Below are 16,458 nucleotides of genomic sequence, written 5' to 3'. Positions count from 1 at the left end.
AATTTAGGATTGCATTCGATATAATATTAGCTATATTGGAACACCTCTATAAATTATTCAGGTATTGGTTATAAGTTAGACCTATAGATATAGTTCTGTCATAGGTTTAACAACATCCCTATTTATTATTATTTGATGGCCCAGATCCTGTTTGGATTTGGATTCTTATAGGAAAAGGTCATGGGCAGGACGTGTTTCGTGCAAATAAGTTGGGAATAAGCTTTCATACTTGCTTTGTAAAAAAAAAAAAAAAGTCGTGTAAAAATAAAATATATATTAACAAAGCTAGGAATCTCCAAAATACAAGTTGTATCAAGAAGACCCCTGATAATTACAAAGATATAAAGTTAGCCATTGTTATGCCAATTCTCAAACAAACCAGGGGATTTGATCACGGATTTGACCACCAAGAGGTATAACCGTAAACGAAAATGGCATTACTAGCTTTTAGCCACCAAAGAGAGCAATGCTTAACTTTATCTAACAATTGATCTATGTAGCTTCCTATATTATTAAACAATATATATTTGATTACGGTCGTTCCATGATCCACGCACAAAGCAACCAAACAAGCTGCATAAAGGAGCGCCTTGCTCGCAAGCCACCTGCTGATTGAGTAAACTGATAAAAGTGCTTTGAGACATTAAAAGGGTCTGGTCCTGAGACACCAAGCCAAGACCGCACCTTATGCTACAGAGAGCCATAAAAGTCACAAGTAATGAATAAATGCTGAGAAGACTCGGTACCGTCGCATCCTGTCAAGCAACCTGCCACAACATCAATAATAATACCACGATCCACCAAGTTCAACCTTTTAGGCAACCGGTTCCATAACAGCCTCCAAGCAAAAATTGAAATTTTAAGGGGGACATGTTTATGCCAAACGAGAGCCTCTGTGTGATCCACCTGAGGGGTGTCCTGAGAAGTTTATAGCCAGTAGGTGTTACTAACAGTATAACCTGCAGAAGGCTCTGGCTGCCATCTCCATGTATCTATCACATTAAATTGCAAAGAAACACTATGAAGTAAAGTGATACACTCCCCTAGCATTTCCTCCTCCCACACCCACAACCGTCTTCTCCACCTCCACCCCGCCCCTCCAGCCTCCCAACCACGCGATGACATATGAAAAGCCATGCAAGAATTGTCAACCGCGATGTCAAATAAACGCCTAAAGCGCACACCTAATTAATGACACTCTACCTAACCAAGGATCATGTCAAAAAAATGTGTCAACACCATCGCCCACCAACCGAGATACAAACTCCTTGAACCAACCTCCTCCTACACCACCTAGACCATCTCTAATTTTAATTAATTGATTAATTAATTAATTAATTATGCAATAAGCTTTCATACTTGCTTTGTCAAAATAAAAAATCTTTCATACTGCTTTGTTAAAAAAAGAAACAGCTTTCATACTTGTAACATCTTATTTGGCATAAAAAAAGAAGGGTTAATAAGTCTTTACCCCCTGTAATATAGGTCATTTTCGGTTTTCCCCCTGTAAAATATTTTTTTGATTTACCCCCTGTAATTTTTTTTTTGATTTACCCCCCTACTAGGCCAAACAAAAATGAATTTTATTTTTTTTTCAAGAATTTTTCGTTTTTGTTTGGCTTATTAGGGGGGTAAATCAAAACAAAAAATTACAGGGGGTAAATCAAAAAAAATATTTTACAGGGGGAAAACCGGAAATGACCTATATTACAGGGGGGTAAAGACCTGTTAACCCAAAAAAGAAAGTGAAAGAATCCCCGTGAGTTTAACTCGGTTGGTAGGAATATTGCATATTATATGCAGAGGCCGAGGTTTGAATCCTGGACACCCCACTTCTCCACATTTATAATGTGTGAGCTCTAGCCACTAGGCTACTAGACCAAAAAAAAAATGGAAGCATTGATATTATCTATAAATAAGATATTCAAGAACATTATTTAGTTGTTTATGTTTGTGTGCATTTGTCAGAATGTTTTACTATTTTCAAATTATTAAAATGACTTTTAAAATTTGTTTTTACCTATCCTAAAAAAAAATGATTCTATCTCATTCTTTAGGCTTAATATTGTCTCGACAATAAAGAACACAAGATGATGTATTAAGAGTTTAATAATTTATTTCATTATTTTGAAAATAATATTTGAATGGTCAAAGAAAATAACGTGCAAAGAACATCATCCTTTATTTATTGCTGACACCCTTAAAACATCATGTTTTCATTTTTAAAATATGTTTTTGATTGCTATGGCACCCTGAAAAACAAATTAAATTTTTGATCATGGTATGAACTAGTTGGCCCTTAGTTGGAACTGAACCTTATGATTTCAGAATCAAACTTATATTGATTAAACATTATTACAATACAATTTCACACCTAACTACCATACCACATGCATATAATACGTGTCTTTTTTTCTTTCTTTTTCAAATGTCAATTTTTCATTATAAATTGATCAGTTGCTAAATATTATTTCACACATCAAAATCGGCTAGGCATTTTTCCTTTTGAGTGTGCTAGAGAAAAATGGAAGTTATTAATGTAAATCAATGGAACAATGAAGCTGATACCGATGAAGTTGAAGAAATCAGCTTGCAACGAAAGAGTGTTGTCCAGCATAGTAGTAGCAGCAGTAGCAGCAGTTCAGATAATAATTACATAGAAGCAAAAGGTAAACATAAATGAACAAATAAGAGTTAGTTTTAACCGATTTAAAAAGTATTTTGTTAACGATGGGAGTAAACTCACGAGCTATGAAGCACATACACTTTTTAGATTAGGAGTGTCTGAGTATCGGACATGCGTCGGTGTCCGATACCGACACCAACACGACACTTATGATTTCACTGAATTATGTGATTTTATTAAATGATTATTGATGTCGGCGTGTTTGTGTGTGTATCGTGTCCGTGTTGTATCCGTGCTTCAGAGCTCAGGAGTCGTATTACAGAATCAAAGATGGAGGCCTAAATAGACTTATATTAATTGTGCTAATGAATTTTATGTTACTCAAAGGTGGAGGCCTAGACTTTATTGAATCTGATGAGACAAAACCAAAATTTGAAGTGGAGATAAAAGAAAGGAATGCTGAAATGATCATCCAAAAAGAGGATATTGATGAAAATGACACAATTTTACCCGCTTCTGATCCTCCCCTTCCTGAGGATTCTACTTCTTTGATCAATGTGACAAATGAAAGTGGCACAGTTATTGTAGTAGAAGAAAATGGCCAAGAAAGACAAGAATTTTATTTGGAAAAGGTGTTTGAGAAACCACCAACACATGGATTCTATTGTCCTAACTGTAATGTTTGTATCCAAAAGGTGTACATTCAAAAGATCTACATTCAACCTGTGCAACAACCTGATACAATAAGATGCACATCATGCTTCAGTTTCCTCATTCCAATAGGTACTTTTTTTTAGTTTATAGTAATGTTTTAGAAACTAGACTGAATTGGTCGGTTCAACTGGTTGAACTGAGAACTGATTGTTTCGCCAATTGGTTTGATCCCAATTACATTGGAGTCTGGTTGAAATTTAAATTTTTCTTTGTCTTGAACAGGTAGCTGGTTATTCCCTGGATTGGTATCTAATGGAGATGGAGAATCAAATGATCAAGGTAATGTATTTTGATGAACATATTTGACTAGTTGACTTCTCAAGTAATCTTACCAAACATATTTTGTTTATCAAATCATGGTTATCGGTATCTTAAAATATATGTGAGTTGTATCTCATCACGATAAAAAACTTAACACAATGAATAAAAATCTCATGATGAATATCGATTTATTATGATGAATCTAGATTCACTATACGATTAATCCCGATTCATTTAATAAATCACTACCTAAGCATAGTTTAGTCGTCTACTTTTTGATGTCGTTTAATCTATGATATAAATAGTGAATTATTATGAGGTTCATACATGATATATAAACTTGTTCACGTATGTAAATACATACGTGAACAAAACTTACAATGTTACAATCTGACTTGTTTTTACTTAATTATTTTCTTCTTATTTTTACTAATAATGTATCTTACGATTTTTAATAAGATTTGATTCACGATTCTCAAAAATAGGTTTATCAAGTAACCAAAGAAATCCTGAAGTCACTGAACAAACATTCAAAGTTGCATCACAACATGAAGCTGATTCAATACTTGGTCAATCTGAGGAAGTGAATCAATCTATAACCAGAGGTACCAAAACAGTCACTAAAATTGTAGATGACACAGGAAAACAAACCATGCAAATCATTGAAGATGTGGTTATTTTTGGACGTCAAAACGGCGAAGTTGTAACAAAAAAGAAACATTTTTGGAGTGATTGGGGTGTAATAGGTGGTACTAGTTCTGAGGTTGCAAAAACAAAGAAACCTGAAACAGGATCTACAGACAATAGTGATTGGAAAGTTATAGGTTCAGTTTCTCAGACCACTTTGTCCAAACAACCTGAAATTGACTTTGAAGGCAAGAAACAGTCAGACTTTGTCGAAGTTAAAGTCGAGGGATCATCGTCCACAGGTAAATATCATACTCATTATGTTCTAAAATAAGCGTCGTTTAAATTTTTTAACAGAAATTAATATATATGATAAACGACTAAATATCATACTCATTATGATTAATTTATTGCAATGATATGATGTTGTACATTTTGTTAAACAGGATCTGCTGAGGGAATAGTTCCCCCTGTAACTTTAAGAACACCACTTCTTACTGATGATAGTAATCCACCTGCACCAGCAAGTAACAGGCCATTGGAGATTCTGAAAAGTATCGTGTATGGTGGTTTGACTGAATCATTAGCAAGTCTTAGTGTCGTAACATCTGCAGCAAGTGCTGATGCTGCCACATGTAAGACTTTAACTTTACTTACATATATGATATATCCTTAGTATTTATTTCCAAAATATTTTTGTAGCATCACTTAATAATATTCATAAGGTTGACTCCTAAGGAAAAGGAAAGAGGAATTAATGCATCAATTTTTTTGTATCATTTTGCAGTGAACATTGTTGCTCTGGCTATTGCAAACTTGATTGGTGGTCTTTTTGCCCTTGGTCACAGTGTGAGTTATATGTTTTCAAAATATTATATTTTCAAACTACATGATTTTACATGTTCAAAATATAATATTGAAAGAGTTATCTGCTTAAGTCTTATGGTATAAGATATATTGACATTTGATAAATGATTTAAATGAGATAATTTCATTTATAGATATTTGAATTTGGGTTGAGCCAAACTTAACCCTTACAAAATCAGCTTGGACGGTGAGACTACCTTCCCTTATAAACATATTTCAGTTCATTCAATGTGAGACTCTTAACACACTTGTCTCGCGTTAGGACTAGACATTTGGAGTGTGACCCCAATGGTCTAATAGTGGTGGCGTAATAGAAGGTGACTCAACAAATCTTAGATACTCTCTCATACCATCTTAGAATTTGGTTTGCGTCTACTCAACCCTAAAAAAAGCGGCTTGTAACGTGAAGACAACCTCCCACTTATAACACATTTTCAGGCCATATCTTATCTAATATGAGACTCTTGTAAATGTATAGATCAACATTAAAATGATTATCCAATACTTTTATTTAACTAAATCTAATACATGTATGCATTTGCAGCTTAGGGAACTAAAAGCTAATGAACCAAAAAGATCCAACACTGAAGCAGTGGTAGATCAATACAATGAAGTGCTAGGCCAGAGGAAGAATTTCATTCTTCATGCATTTATTGCAATCTTATCATTCATTATTTTTGGACTAATACCACCAGTTGTATACGGCTTCACATTCCGTGAGAACGATGAAAAGGATTTCAAGCTAGCAGCAGTTGCAGGAGCTTCACTTTTATGCATCACATTGCTTTCTATTGCTAAAGCTTATATCAAGAGACCAAACAGTTACTCAACATATTTTCAAACTGTGTTTTACTATGTTAGCACTGGTGCTGTTGCCACAGTGCTTTCTTACTTAGCTGGTGATATGATGAAGAAACTCATTGAAAAGCTTGGATGGTTTGAACCGGCATCAAGTTTCGACTTGCAGAATCAACCTGGATTTGGATCATTTTAATAATAAGGATTGTTGAATTTGTTGCGGAGATTGATGAGTGTTTTTCTTTCTTCTTGTTCATGTTTATCTTTACATTTTGTTTTGGATTTCAATTTCAATTTTTGTTAACTAGGAAAAATGTCCTTCCTGTTTCACAATTTTATGAGACTACAGATTTGAGTTGTTCTGCTTCAATGACTTTTTAGTCATGTATGCTATATTTTGTTAAGCAAAAAAAATTTGGAATGAGATTGCTTGATACTACTATAAAATGAGACGTTTCGACGTCCCAAAATAAAACCTAAGTAACTAACCCAAATAAATTGATATACATAAGCGAATCTATCTAAAATTTACAGCCATTTCACAAACCAAAATAAATATACAAGCATAAAAAATATTTACAATAAGTGTAATTTGTGCATCTAACAAAGTACCACATGGTAAGTGAGCTGACATCATACATAACCACCAGAAAAACCAACAAAGACGCCAAACATATATCCCCTCGAACAACAAAACCAAATGATCCCACGAAAAGAGATAACACAAGCCTCAACACACTCATTTGAAATGTGTGTTTGGATTCACATTAGGAAACTAAGGCGATTACAAAACCGCGCAATGTCATATTTTTCCATGAATTTGAGAAGCTAGGTATTAGGGCATCCGCTCGCTAGACGCGGGTCTATTGGTTTTTTGCATAACATGGAAAGAAACACTCACCAAAACTATATACAACTGATCAATCATGTCACTAGTTACCTCTTTCACTATCACAAAGCAAATTCATTAAAAAACAATTTTTATTTATTGTATAGCAAAACACACACACTTATAATCAACAATGTTAGTAGAGCAGTTTAAATTTGTTCACTTTATATACAGTACTTACTTCCTTATGAAAATTTCTTAGCAATTCTTTTTAAATACAAATATCTTTCCCATGCACATCACGATTATTTATTGATATAAGTTTGTGTAAAACAGGTACAAGAAAGAAAATAGAACATTTCCTTCCTATGATCTATTATTATTTATTATACTTTAGAAATAGAAATCACATTGATTTGAACAAAAATTTAGTGTTGATGATTTGTTCAGCAGATGAATTCACAGAAGCAAGCAAATCCAAGGCCATCAGGCATGCAAGTCCCACCAACTCCGTGTTCAGAGCCGATGCAATATCTATTATACAGACTTCAGAATCCAAACAAAGATTTCCCCATGTTGTATCGCGCCTTCAAGTTCGACAAAGATCTGCTCATACCTCTGCACACATAATAACAAAAAAGATAGTGAACTCCACTTTATCTGACGGTAAATTAACATTTTTTATTTATTTAGTATTAGTAGATCAATTCTAATAAATTTTTATAATTTTTTATTTTATTTTTATAATTCATCAAATAATTTCTCAAACATTTTCCGTGGTTAAAAGGTAATTGATCTATACACACCTAAAGCTTAATTATATAGACGTACCCCATGTGGAAAAAAGGAGGAGGGCAAGGCTGAGGAACAGAAAGATGATGTAGAATTTAGGAGAAGAGGAAGCCATTTCCTAATGTAGATGATATTTTGTTCTTCATGAGAAATGGTTCAACAAGTGTATGTGTATATATAATTAAGGATAAGAAGACAATTTATGTTGTTTTGAACAGCAAGGAAATTTTTGGGTTGCATTTTAACTTACGTGATCTATTTTCTTGTAGAAAAATTGATACAATCGAATAGTTTTTGCAAGCTTTCCATGTATCACCTTTCTATCTTGGGATATTCATTATTTATTTTCTTGTCCATAGTACTGTTGCTTCTCCCTCTTGTTGTATATTCAACTTAGTTCCATTTTACGACTTCGGCTCACAATTATATACTATGCATTTTTATATCATTCTTGGCCTGGTATAGATCTCCGTAGCCGACCTTAGTTTTCTTTGTAGGTTTCTCTTCCATTGTCTTCAACTTTTGAAATCACATCTCTTCAACTTTTTATTTCATTCTTGGCATTTTAATTAATAAGCAATGAAAACTAGGTTTGGCTCAACATATATTTTGTGGCCTAACACGTACATTAAAATGAGGTCTTATATGATAGAAAAAGTAAATTAAGAATTGATTTTACAAAAAAAAAAAAAAAAAATTTTGGCTAAGAAAATTATAAAAGGTATCGATTATATATCTATAAGCATTAAATTAAATTTTATATTTTCTGATAAATAAAACACAATAGCAGGAAAACATTACTATAATATGAAATAGCAAAATGACAAATATAATTTTGTTAATATTCTCCTCAACTAGTCAATTATTGTAGTTTTGTTATATTTCATTTCTTTCAGTTAAATAATGACGGGAAGTGTCTGAATTACACTTTGTTAAGTTACTTTTGCATTGTGAGATAGGGTTACAGTGCGGTGAAGTACCAAAAAATACATTGAATATTGTCTAATTTACTATTGCAAAGTGACTCTCTCGCAATGTGATCCAATGTTATCTTTACATAGAAAGTTGCAAGATTACAGGTTGCATTACACGATCATGCACACTACGTACTAGAACTGTCGTGCCAACATGCGCTCCATTTTTTTTTTTTTACGTGCTAGGATGCTGCATAACTATATGCAACATGCGTCTAGGGCCGTGTAGACTCAAGGATGGTGTTGATTTTAGGGGGTTTCTATAAAAGGCTATGTTGTCTTGCGAAAATGAGTCTTGAACTTTAATTTGGAGGCTATAGAAAACGGTTAGAGCATGTTGAAGATGTAAACAAGGAGATTCGACCTTGAAAACCAGTGTTGATCTTCAATCCATTGTAATTCATGTGTAATTTTTCTTTCTTTCTTTGAATTTATGTCTTTTATAACGAGTAGCTAAACCTCCATTATAAGATGACTTGATTTTGTTATGATTTAGTAGTTTATGACTTTAATTTAGTAGCTAACCCTTTATGTTATGATTTAGTAGTTTATTGATACTTTTATTAATATTAATATATTTGAGTTGTTTTTCTATCTCTATTCGTAATGATTTTTATCACTTGATCACCAATTGAATGATTCATGGTTCATAGTTTGAAACGGAAGTTTATTTTATATATGAATGCTTGAGATTAAAAATTCTTATATCTCTCTAGTCTTGCCAGGAATAATTATTGAGGCATGAAACCCTATGATAAATTATATACATAAGTTTAGGTTCACTAAAGAATTAGGGATTTAACTAGGATTAAATGTTCTTGTCATTAAGACATTAGGATTAGAATTTTTTAGAAAATTCGGCTACAACTCGTGAGATGAATTCAATAACCAATTCCAACCACTGAATGTTGAAATCAATTGACATTCAACCCATGAGATCCCTAATGCTTTTTAATATGCTATATTTTGTTAAGCAAAAGAAATTGGAATGAGACTGCTTGATACTATATAACACGAGACGTTTCGACGTTCTATTGATAAAACCTAAGTAACTAACCAAAATAAATTGATATACATAAGCGAATGTATCTAATATTTACAGCCACATAAATAGCAAACTAAAATAAATATAAAAGCTGATATAATGAAAATTTATTAGCAATTCTTTTTAAATATAAATATCATTTATTTTTTGAATTCTTAAATACAAATATCTTTCCAATGCACATCACGATTATAAGTTGGTGATAACTAGGGTACCCATGGAAGAATGGTGGGTAATTTACCCTAACCAATACACAATAGCCACATAAGCACATTTTTAAGTGGTATCATGAACTATCTTGACCCCACCAACAAATTGCTCATTTTCATTGTTAATCTAGAAAAAACCTTATAAGTTTGTTTAAAACAGGTACAAGAGAGAAAATAAAACATTTTCTTCCCATAATTTATTATTATACTTTAGAAATAAATGTCACATTGCTTGAACAGAAATTTAGTGTTGATGATTTGCTCAGCAGATGAATTCACAGAAGCAAGTAAATCCAATGCCATCAGACATGCAAATCCCGCCAACTCCATTTTCAGATTTGATGCAATATCTATTACAGTTTTCAGAGGTAAAACAAGGATCTCCCCATGTTTTACTGCGCTTTCTACAAATATCTGCTTGTACCTCTGCACACATAATAACCAAAAAGAAAGTGACTCCACTTTATCCGACGGTAAATTAACATTTTTTATTTATTTAGTATTAGTAGATCAATTCTAATAATTTTTTATAATTTTTTTATAATTCATCAAATAATTTATCAAACATTTTCCGTGGTTAAAAGAATATTGATCTATTTAAACCAATAGCTTAATTATATAAACGTACCCCATGTGGAAAAAAGGAGGAGGGCAAGGCTGAGGAACAGAAAGATGGTGTAGAATTTAGGAGAAGAGGAAGTCATTTCCTAATGTAGTTGATATTTTGTTCAACAAGTGTGTATATATATTTCTTCAAAAAAAGTGTTGATATTTGTCGCTGATCCTTTTCTTGTTTCTTGTAGAATAATTGTTACAATCGAATAGTTATTGCAAGCTTTGCATGTATCACCTTTCTATCTTGGGATATTCATTATTTATTTTCTTGTCTAGTAGTACTCTTGCTTCTCCCTCTTGTTGTATATATCAAACTTAGTATGTGTTTCCATTTTACGACTTCAGCTCACAATTATATACCATTCATTTTTATATCATTCTTGGCATTTTAATTAATGAGGCAATAAAACTAGGGCCGACCAAACAAGAAAAGCTCTTCTATGTTAGAAAAAGTAAAATAAGAATTGATTTTACAAAAATAAATCAAACATCTGACCAAATTGTTTTTATTAGTAAATTCCACTCCTCTCCCCTGAATGAATCAGTGAAGCATGAGAATAAGGTATATTTTTGTTAATATTCTCCCCAACTAGACAATTCTTGTAGTTTTGTTGTATTTCATTTCTTTTAGTTAAATGTGTTTATTGTTTGAAGAATAATATTGCTCGGAAGTTATTGAGGCTGAGGTGTACTATGATAATGGGAAACGTCTGAATAACAATTTGTTCAGTTATTTTTGCATTGTGAGGTAGGCTCCTACTGCGGTGAAGTACAAACAAGTACATTCAATATTGTCTAATTTTCCATTACAAAGAGACTGGCTCGCAATGCGATCCAGTGTTATCTTTACATAGAAAATTGCAAGATCACAGGTTGTACGATCAAGCGAAGTCTAGAATTTTTGTGCCAACATGCACCCCGATGTTTTTCACGTGCTTGGATGCTGCATAACTATATGCAACATGCGTCTAGGGTTGTGTAGACTCAAGGAGGTTGCTGATTTTAGAGGTTTTCTATGAAAGGCTTGTTGTCTTGTGAAAATTGATCTTGACCTTTGGAGGCTATAGAAAAATGGTTAGAGCACGTAAAAGTGGAGATTCAACTTTGGAAACAAGTGTTGATCTTCAATCGATTGTAATTCATGTGTAATTTTTATCTTTTGTTGAATTTATGTCTATTATTTCGAGTATCTAAAACTCCAATAATAGATGAGTTGATTTTGATGAAGCCTTTTATGTTATAATTTAGTTAAAGATGATTTTAATTAATTAATATATTTGAGTTGTTTTTCTATCTCTATTCGGAATGATTTTTATTACTTGATCACCAATTAAATGATTCATGGTTCATAGTTTGAAATAGAAGTTTATTTTGTGAATCCTTGAGATTAAAAATTCTTGTATATTGAAGTTTAGGTTCACTAAAGAAGTAGGGATTTAACTAGGACTAAATGTTCTTTTTACTAAGACATTAGGATTAGATTTTTTTAAACAAAGTCGGTAACAACTCGTGAGATGAATTCAAGAACCAATTCCAACCACTAACGGTTGAAATCAATTGACATTCACCCCTAATGCTTTTTAATTTCATAATCTTCGATTTTATACTTTTGTTATAGTTACCTTCAACAAATGATACCAATACTTCAGTGTAAATTTTCTATATAAAATCCATTAAAATACTTCTGTCATTCAATGAAATATAATTTGATTAAGAAATTGATGATTGTCTAGCGACGCAGTTTGGTGTTCTGTTTGTCTTCTATTCTTGTGTAAACTTCTATCAAATCCATTAAAATACTTGTCTTTCGAATGAGTATAATTTGATAATTAAAGGAATTGATAGTTGTTTTTCAATCATTGCACCGTCGATTTCTTCATGTTATTTTGTCTTCACGTTGATATAGAGTCTATATCTTATACCGGACAAACTAATTATAATTTTTTATGAAGCAATTCATACATAACAAGTAGTAAAATTACTTATAATCAACAATGTCATGGTAGCAGCTTAAGAATTTATTTACTTTATGGTACTTACTTCCTTATGAAAACTTCTTAGCAATTCTATATAATTTTTCAATTCTTATGGAATTCATTGTAAAACAAATAGAGTTTTATTGAAATTGAAATTAAGGTAAGCAAGAATAAGATATAGATCTCTCTCTCAGTGATGTGAACAGATACAAAACAAGAACAAGAAAAGAAATAGAACATTTTTTTTCCCCAGTACTTGATTATATTTTATTAATAGAATCAATACTGCTTGAACACAAACTTGGTGTTGATTAGCTCAGCATTTGAAGTCGCAGAAACAAAAAACTCCAGTGTTATCAAGGTGACAACCCCCGCTAACTGCGCGCTCCACGTTGATGCATTGTCTTTTGCATTTTGAGTTAATACAAGGCCCTGACCAAAGTTTGCTTCTCCCTCTACAAAGTTTTGCTTGCACCTCTGTACACACCATAACCAAAAAGAGAGTGATCAGTCCACTTTATCGGACGGGAAATCTATAATACAATTTTATTTTTAGAAATAAAAGTAAATATCAATTATAAGATCATATGGTTATAATAAATGTTCATATCCCCCCCCCCCCCCCTCCCCAGAATTTGATGTGTATGATACTAGTACATTAGTATGATAATGAGATGTAGGTAAAAATGAATCGTTTGGGCGAATCAGAGTTTAAATTCTAACAAGAATATTTTATTGTCAGACTTAAGTTATCTTGCGACCAAACTCTAAATTATCAAAACCCTACTTCTGATAACTGGAAGGTGAAGACAAAAAAGTATGATAATCAATACTAGGAGTCCCTTTAAAAAAACAAAACTATAACAAGAGCGATTTGAAAGTAATGAAATTGATCTCTACCCAATATATGTAAGCGTGTGTTGATTAATTATATAATCGTACCCGAAGTTGAGAAAAGGAGCACGACAAGGATGAGAAACAGAAAGATGGTAAACAATTTAGGAGAAGAGGAAGCCATGCTGAATGTAATGTAAATGAAATTAAAATGATATTTTTTCTGTATGAGTATTGGATCAACAAGTGTGTATTTATAATGATATGAAGCCAATATATATGTTGCTTTGAACTGCAGGGAAATTTTTAGATTGCATTTTAACTTATTAGATCTTTTTTGACTGAGGGATCGACCTCCCATGTTTCTTGTGAATTGATTGATACAACCGAAGAGTTGTTGCAAACTTTGCATGTATCACCTTTTACTTGGAATATTCATTATTTTTTTCTTGTCTAGTAGTACTCTTTCTTCACACTCTTGTTGCGTATATCAAACTCTGTATTTGAATTCATTTTATGACTTCAACTCACAATTATACTATGTATGTTTATATCAAACAAAAACCAATTTTATTTTTTTTTTTCAAGAAATTTTCGTTTTCGTTTGACCTATTAGGGGGTAAATCAAAACAAAAATATTTTACAGAGGTGTAAATCAAAAAAATAATTTTACAGAGGGGTAAAGACCTATTAACCCTATTAAAAACCACTTTTTAAAGCACATGACATGCCGAGATAAAAAAAAACAAACACAAAACAAAACAGTCTACCCCAAATTCAGAGCCGTCTTAGACGATTCAAAGGCTCCGTTTTAAACTTATAAATTGGCCTTTAATCAAACAAACACTAAAAACATTTTAAAACAAACACTAAAATCATTTAAAAAGTGCCTTAAACCCAAGACCAAGAGCCTACAAGCAATACTCCAACCCACTAGACTACTGCTACTCAATTGAAAACATTGAACTTCAATATTATATAATGAATATATTTTGACCTTATATACAAACAAATATATATCATGGACCCCTAAAATTTTTGAGGCCCGGTGGTCTAGCCACGCCTTGACGGGCTATGTGTCAGCCCTGCCCAAATTACACGGTACAAGAGAAACACCCCAAAAATTAGACTTCCCACCAAGAGAAACAATTAACTTTCTAACCAACAAATCACAATCCTTTCTAACCAACAAATCACAATCCATTAGAAGAAGGCAAGTGAAGTAGATGACATAGCTATTGGGAAAAGGGAGAATTACCTCCTTCAGGCATTTTTTTGTTACCGTGTCTTCATTAATTTTTGGATTAGTGCCTCGAAAAATGTTGTGAATTCGAAATTTAAAATCACATCAATAAACTTAGATGTGTGGGCATGTATCAATGAAAACCAATAACAAAAGCACCCACAAGCAACAACAATATAACTGAATCAAATTTGATAACCAAGGGTAAAGCAAAACCACAAGTGAACAAAATAACAAGATAAAGAGATTAAAGAAAGAACAACACACCAAGTTTTTGTTCACCTAGTTTAGCCTAAAATTGAACTACACCTTGAGGGGAGGATCTCTCCACTTCACTATCAAAGAATTCTCTACAAAGAGATATAAAAGAGTTAAAAGAACACTATCGGTTTGCCAAGATCAAAACATGTAAATTAGTTGAACTTTAAATTAAATGACTCTGCTGGTACATGAATCTTGTTAATTAAACGAGAGTGGCAAGAATTTCCTCTCACTCAAGCAACAAAGATCAATTGGCGAGAATCCATTTTTTGATGATGCGAATAATCGCTAACACATGGATGGATTGAAAGGAGTACACAATAGTATCATGGTGTTTGTTGAAAATCACACCAATAAAATACTTGATGTGTGGAGTGTAAGATCCCGGTATTTTATCTTTTTAAAATTTTATCCTAAACTCTTTTATCATAATTTGACATGAAAATATTTCATCCTTTTGAGTTATTGAGTGAAATATAACATTATTTTACAATATTTTAGAAATGAATAAGAATATTATTTATTTCACAATAGCATGTATATGAATAATGATTAAATAATGTTGACCAATTATATTATTTGCAAATGAAGACCTTTAATGTATTACTAGGATAAAATAATTTAATGGCTATTGGTTATACTGCATCATGCTCACTTACTTGTTATGCACGTTCAAATTCCTCCATCATATTTATATATTTCCTTATTATTATCAAAGTAGTAAAAACGAAATAAGAACAAAAACTAAAGGCAGTTACATTAATTAGCCTGAGTTCGTGAGTGAAAAGAGAAGCATGTGACTGATATTTACTTTGGCAACCACGTTTTCCACTTCTATTAGCATTAGTACCACTTATTTAGGAAGCAGGTCAGTGTGGGGTTACTAGATCCCTTTAGCAACCAGTTAATCGGTTCCCTCTCTCAAATTTTATTCCACACTTAAAGGAACAAAATAGGAAGAAAACAAAGAAAGAGTAGAAGAAACTTGGAAGGAAAAAGGGTAGAAACAAGATGAAAGACTCAAACTTTAGAAGTCACCACCAAAATCTTCGACAAGTGAGTTTATGAAGCTTTTATTCATATCTTATTTTATGACGTCAAATTTCAATTAAAATTTCTCCCTTACTATGTAGAATAGCAATTGTGAAAAGTTTAATTTTTAGACTTATATTTTGATTCATGATTGGGTGAATTTTTTTGTGAGACAAATAACTTGAACATCATGACATTCAAAATGGTAGGAGAAAAAAATGGTTGCTGTTTGGTTATGTTCATAATATTAGAATCATTCATGTGAATTTTGAATTGTGAGAAGCACTTTCTACATATAAGTTATGTGAGTGAAGGTCAATTTTTATTTTGAAAATGATACTAAATTTTATAATGGATAAATTATTGTTAATATTTCTGTAGCAAGGTAAATAATTGTTTAAAATTAAACTTTGAGCATCGTATTGACTACTTTAGAATGACTTTTAAAAGTATTTTATTTCAAAATAGTTGCTGGAACTAAATCTTAGACTATTGAAATGGGCATAAAGTTATTTTAAATGTGTAGGTATTTAAGCAATTATTTTCCTGAAATAGCCTATATATGTATATAAAAAAATAGCACTAGAACTATTTTCAAAAGAAAAATATAGTACTGGAATCAATAGGAAAAAACTGTACTGTGGTTTTCTTGTGAAAGTTTAAATGTTGATTAAATGTTGAGTGAAATACTTTGTGTTAAGAACCTTCGGCCAAACCCCAAACTTTGCATAGGAAGAATGATGGTTAGTAGTTAC

The 16,458-nt window shown here is 32.1% G+C and overlaps 1 protein-coding gene across 1 annotated transcript; it reads left to right on the top strand.

Annotated features, from left to right (window-relative positions):
* The first annotated feature begins 2,376 nt into the window (after nt 1-2,376).
* On the top strand, nt 2,377-6,307 carry LOC25500320 (membrane protein of ER body-like protein). Its single transcript, XM_013588693.3, has 7 exons — nt 2,377-2,669; nt 3,014-3,409; nt 3,563-3,619; nt 4,087-4,530; nt 4,675-4,863; nt 5,016-5,077; nt 5,640-6,307. The coding sequence occupies exons 1-7, from the start codon at nt 2,525-2,527 to the stop codon at nt 6,087-6,089; spliced, it is 1,743 nt and encodes a 580-aa protein (XP_013444147.1). The 5' UTR covers nt 2,377-2,524; the 3' UTR covers nt 6,090-6,307.
* Nucleotides 6,308-16,458: the final 10,151 nt, after the last annotated feature.

The sequence above is a fragment of the Medicago truncatula genome, chromosome 8 (assembly GCF_003473485.1).
Source record: "Medicago truncatula cultivar Jemalong A17 chromosome 8, MtrunA17r5.0-ANR, whole genome shotgun sequence".
NCBI classification, from domain to species: Eukaryota; Viridiplantae; Streptophyta; class Magnoliopsida; order Fabales; family Fabaceae; genus Medicago; species Medicago truncatula.
The sequence above is the reverse complement of the archived record's forward strand: the minus strand, read 5'-3'. Positions and strand labels throughout refer to the sequence as shown.

Bases quoted from the DNA above. Each gene is read 5' to 3' on its own strand.
- LOC25500320 (XM_013588693.3), top strand. From the start codon at position 2,525: ATGGAAGTTATTAATGTAAATCAATGGAACAATGAAGCTGATACCGAT. The intron at 3,410-3,562 runs GTACTTTTTTTT...TGTCTTGAACAG, and splicing joins CAGTTTCCTCATTCCAATAG to GTAGCTGGTTATTCCCTGGA. The intron at 5,078-5,639 runs GTGAGTTATATG...ATGCATTTGCAG, and splicing joins TTTTTGCCCTTGGTCACAGT to CTTAGGGAACTAAAAGCTAA.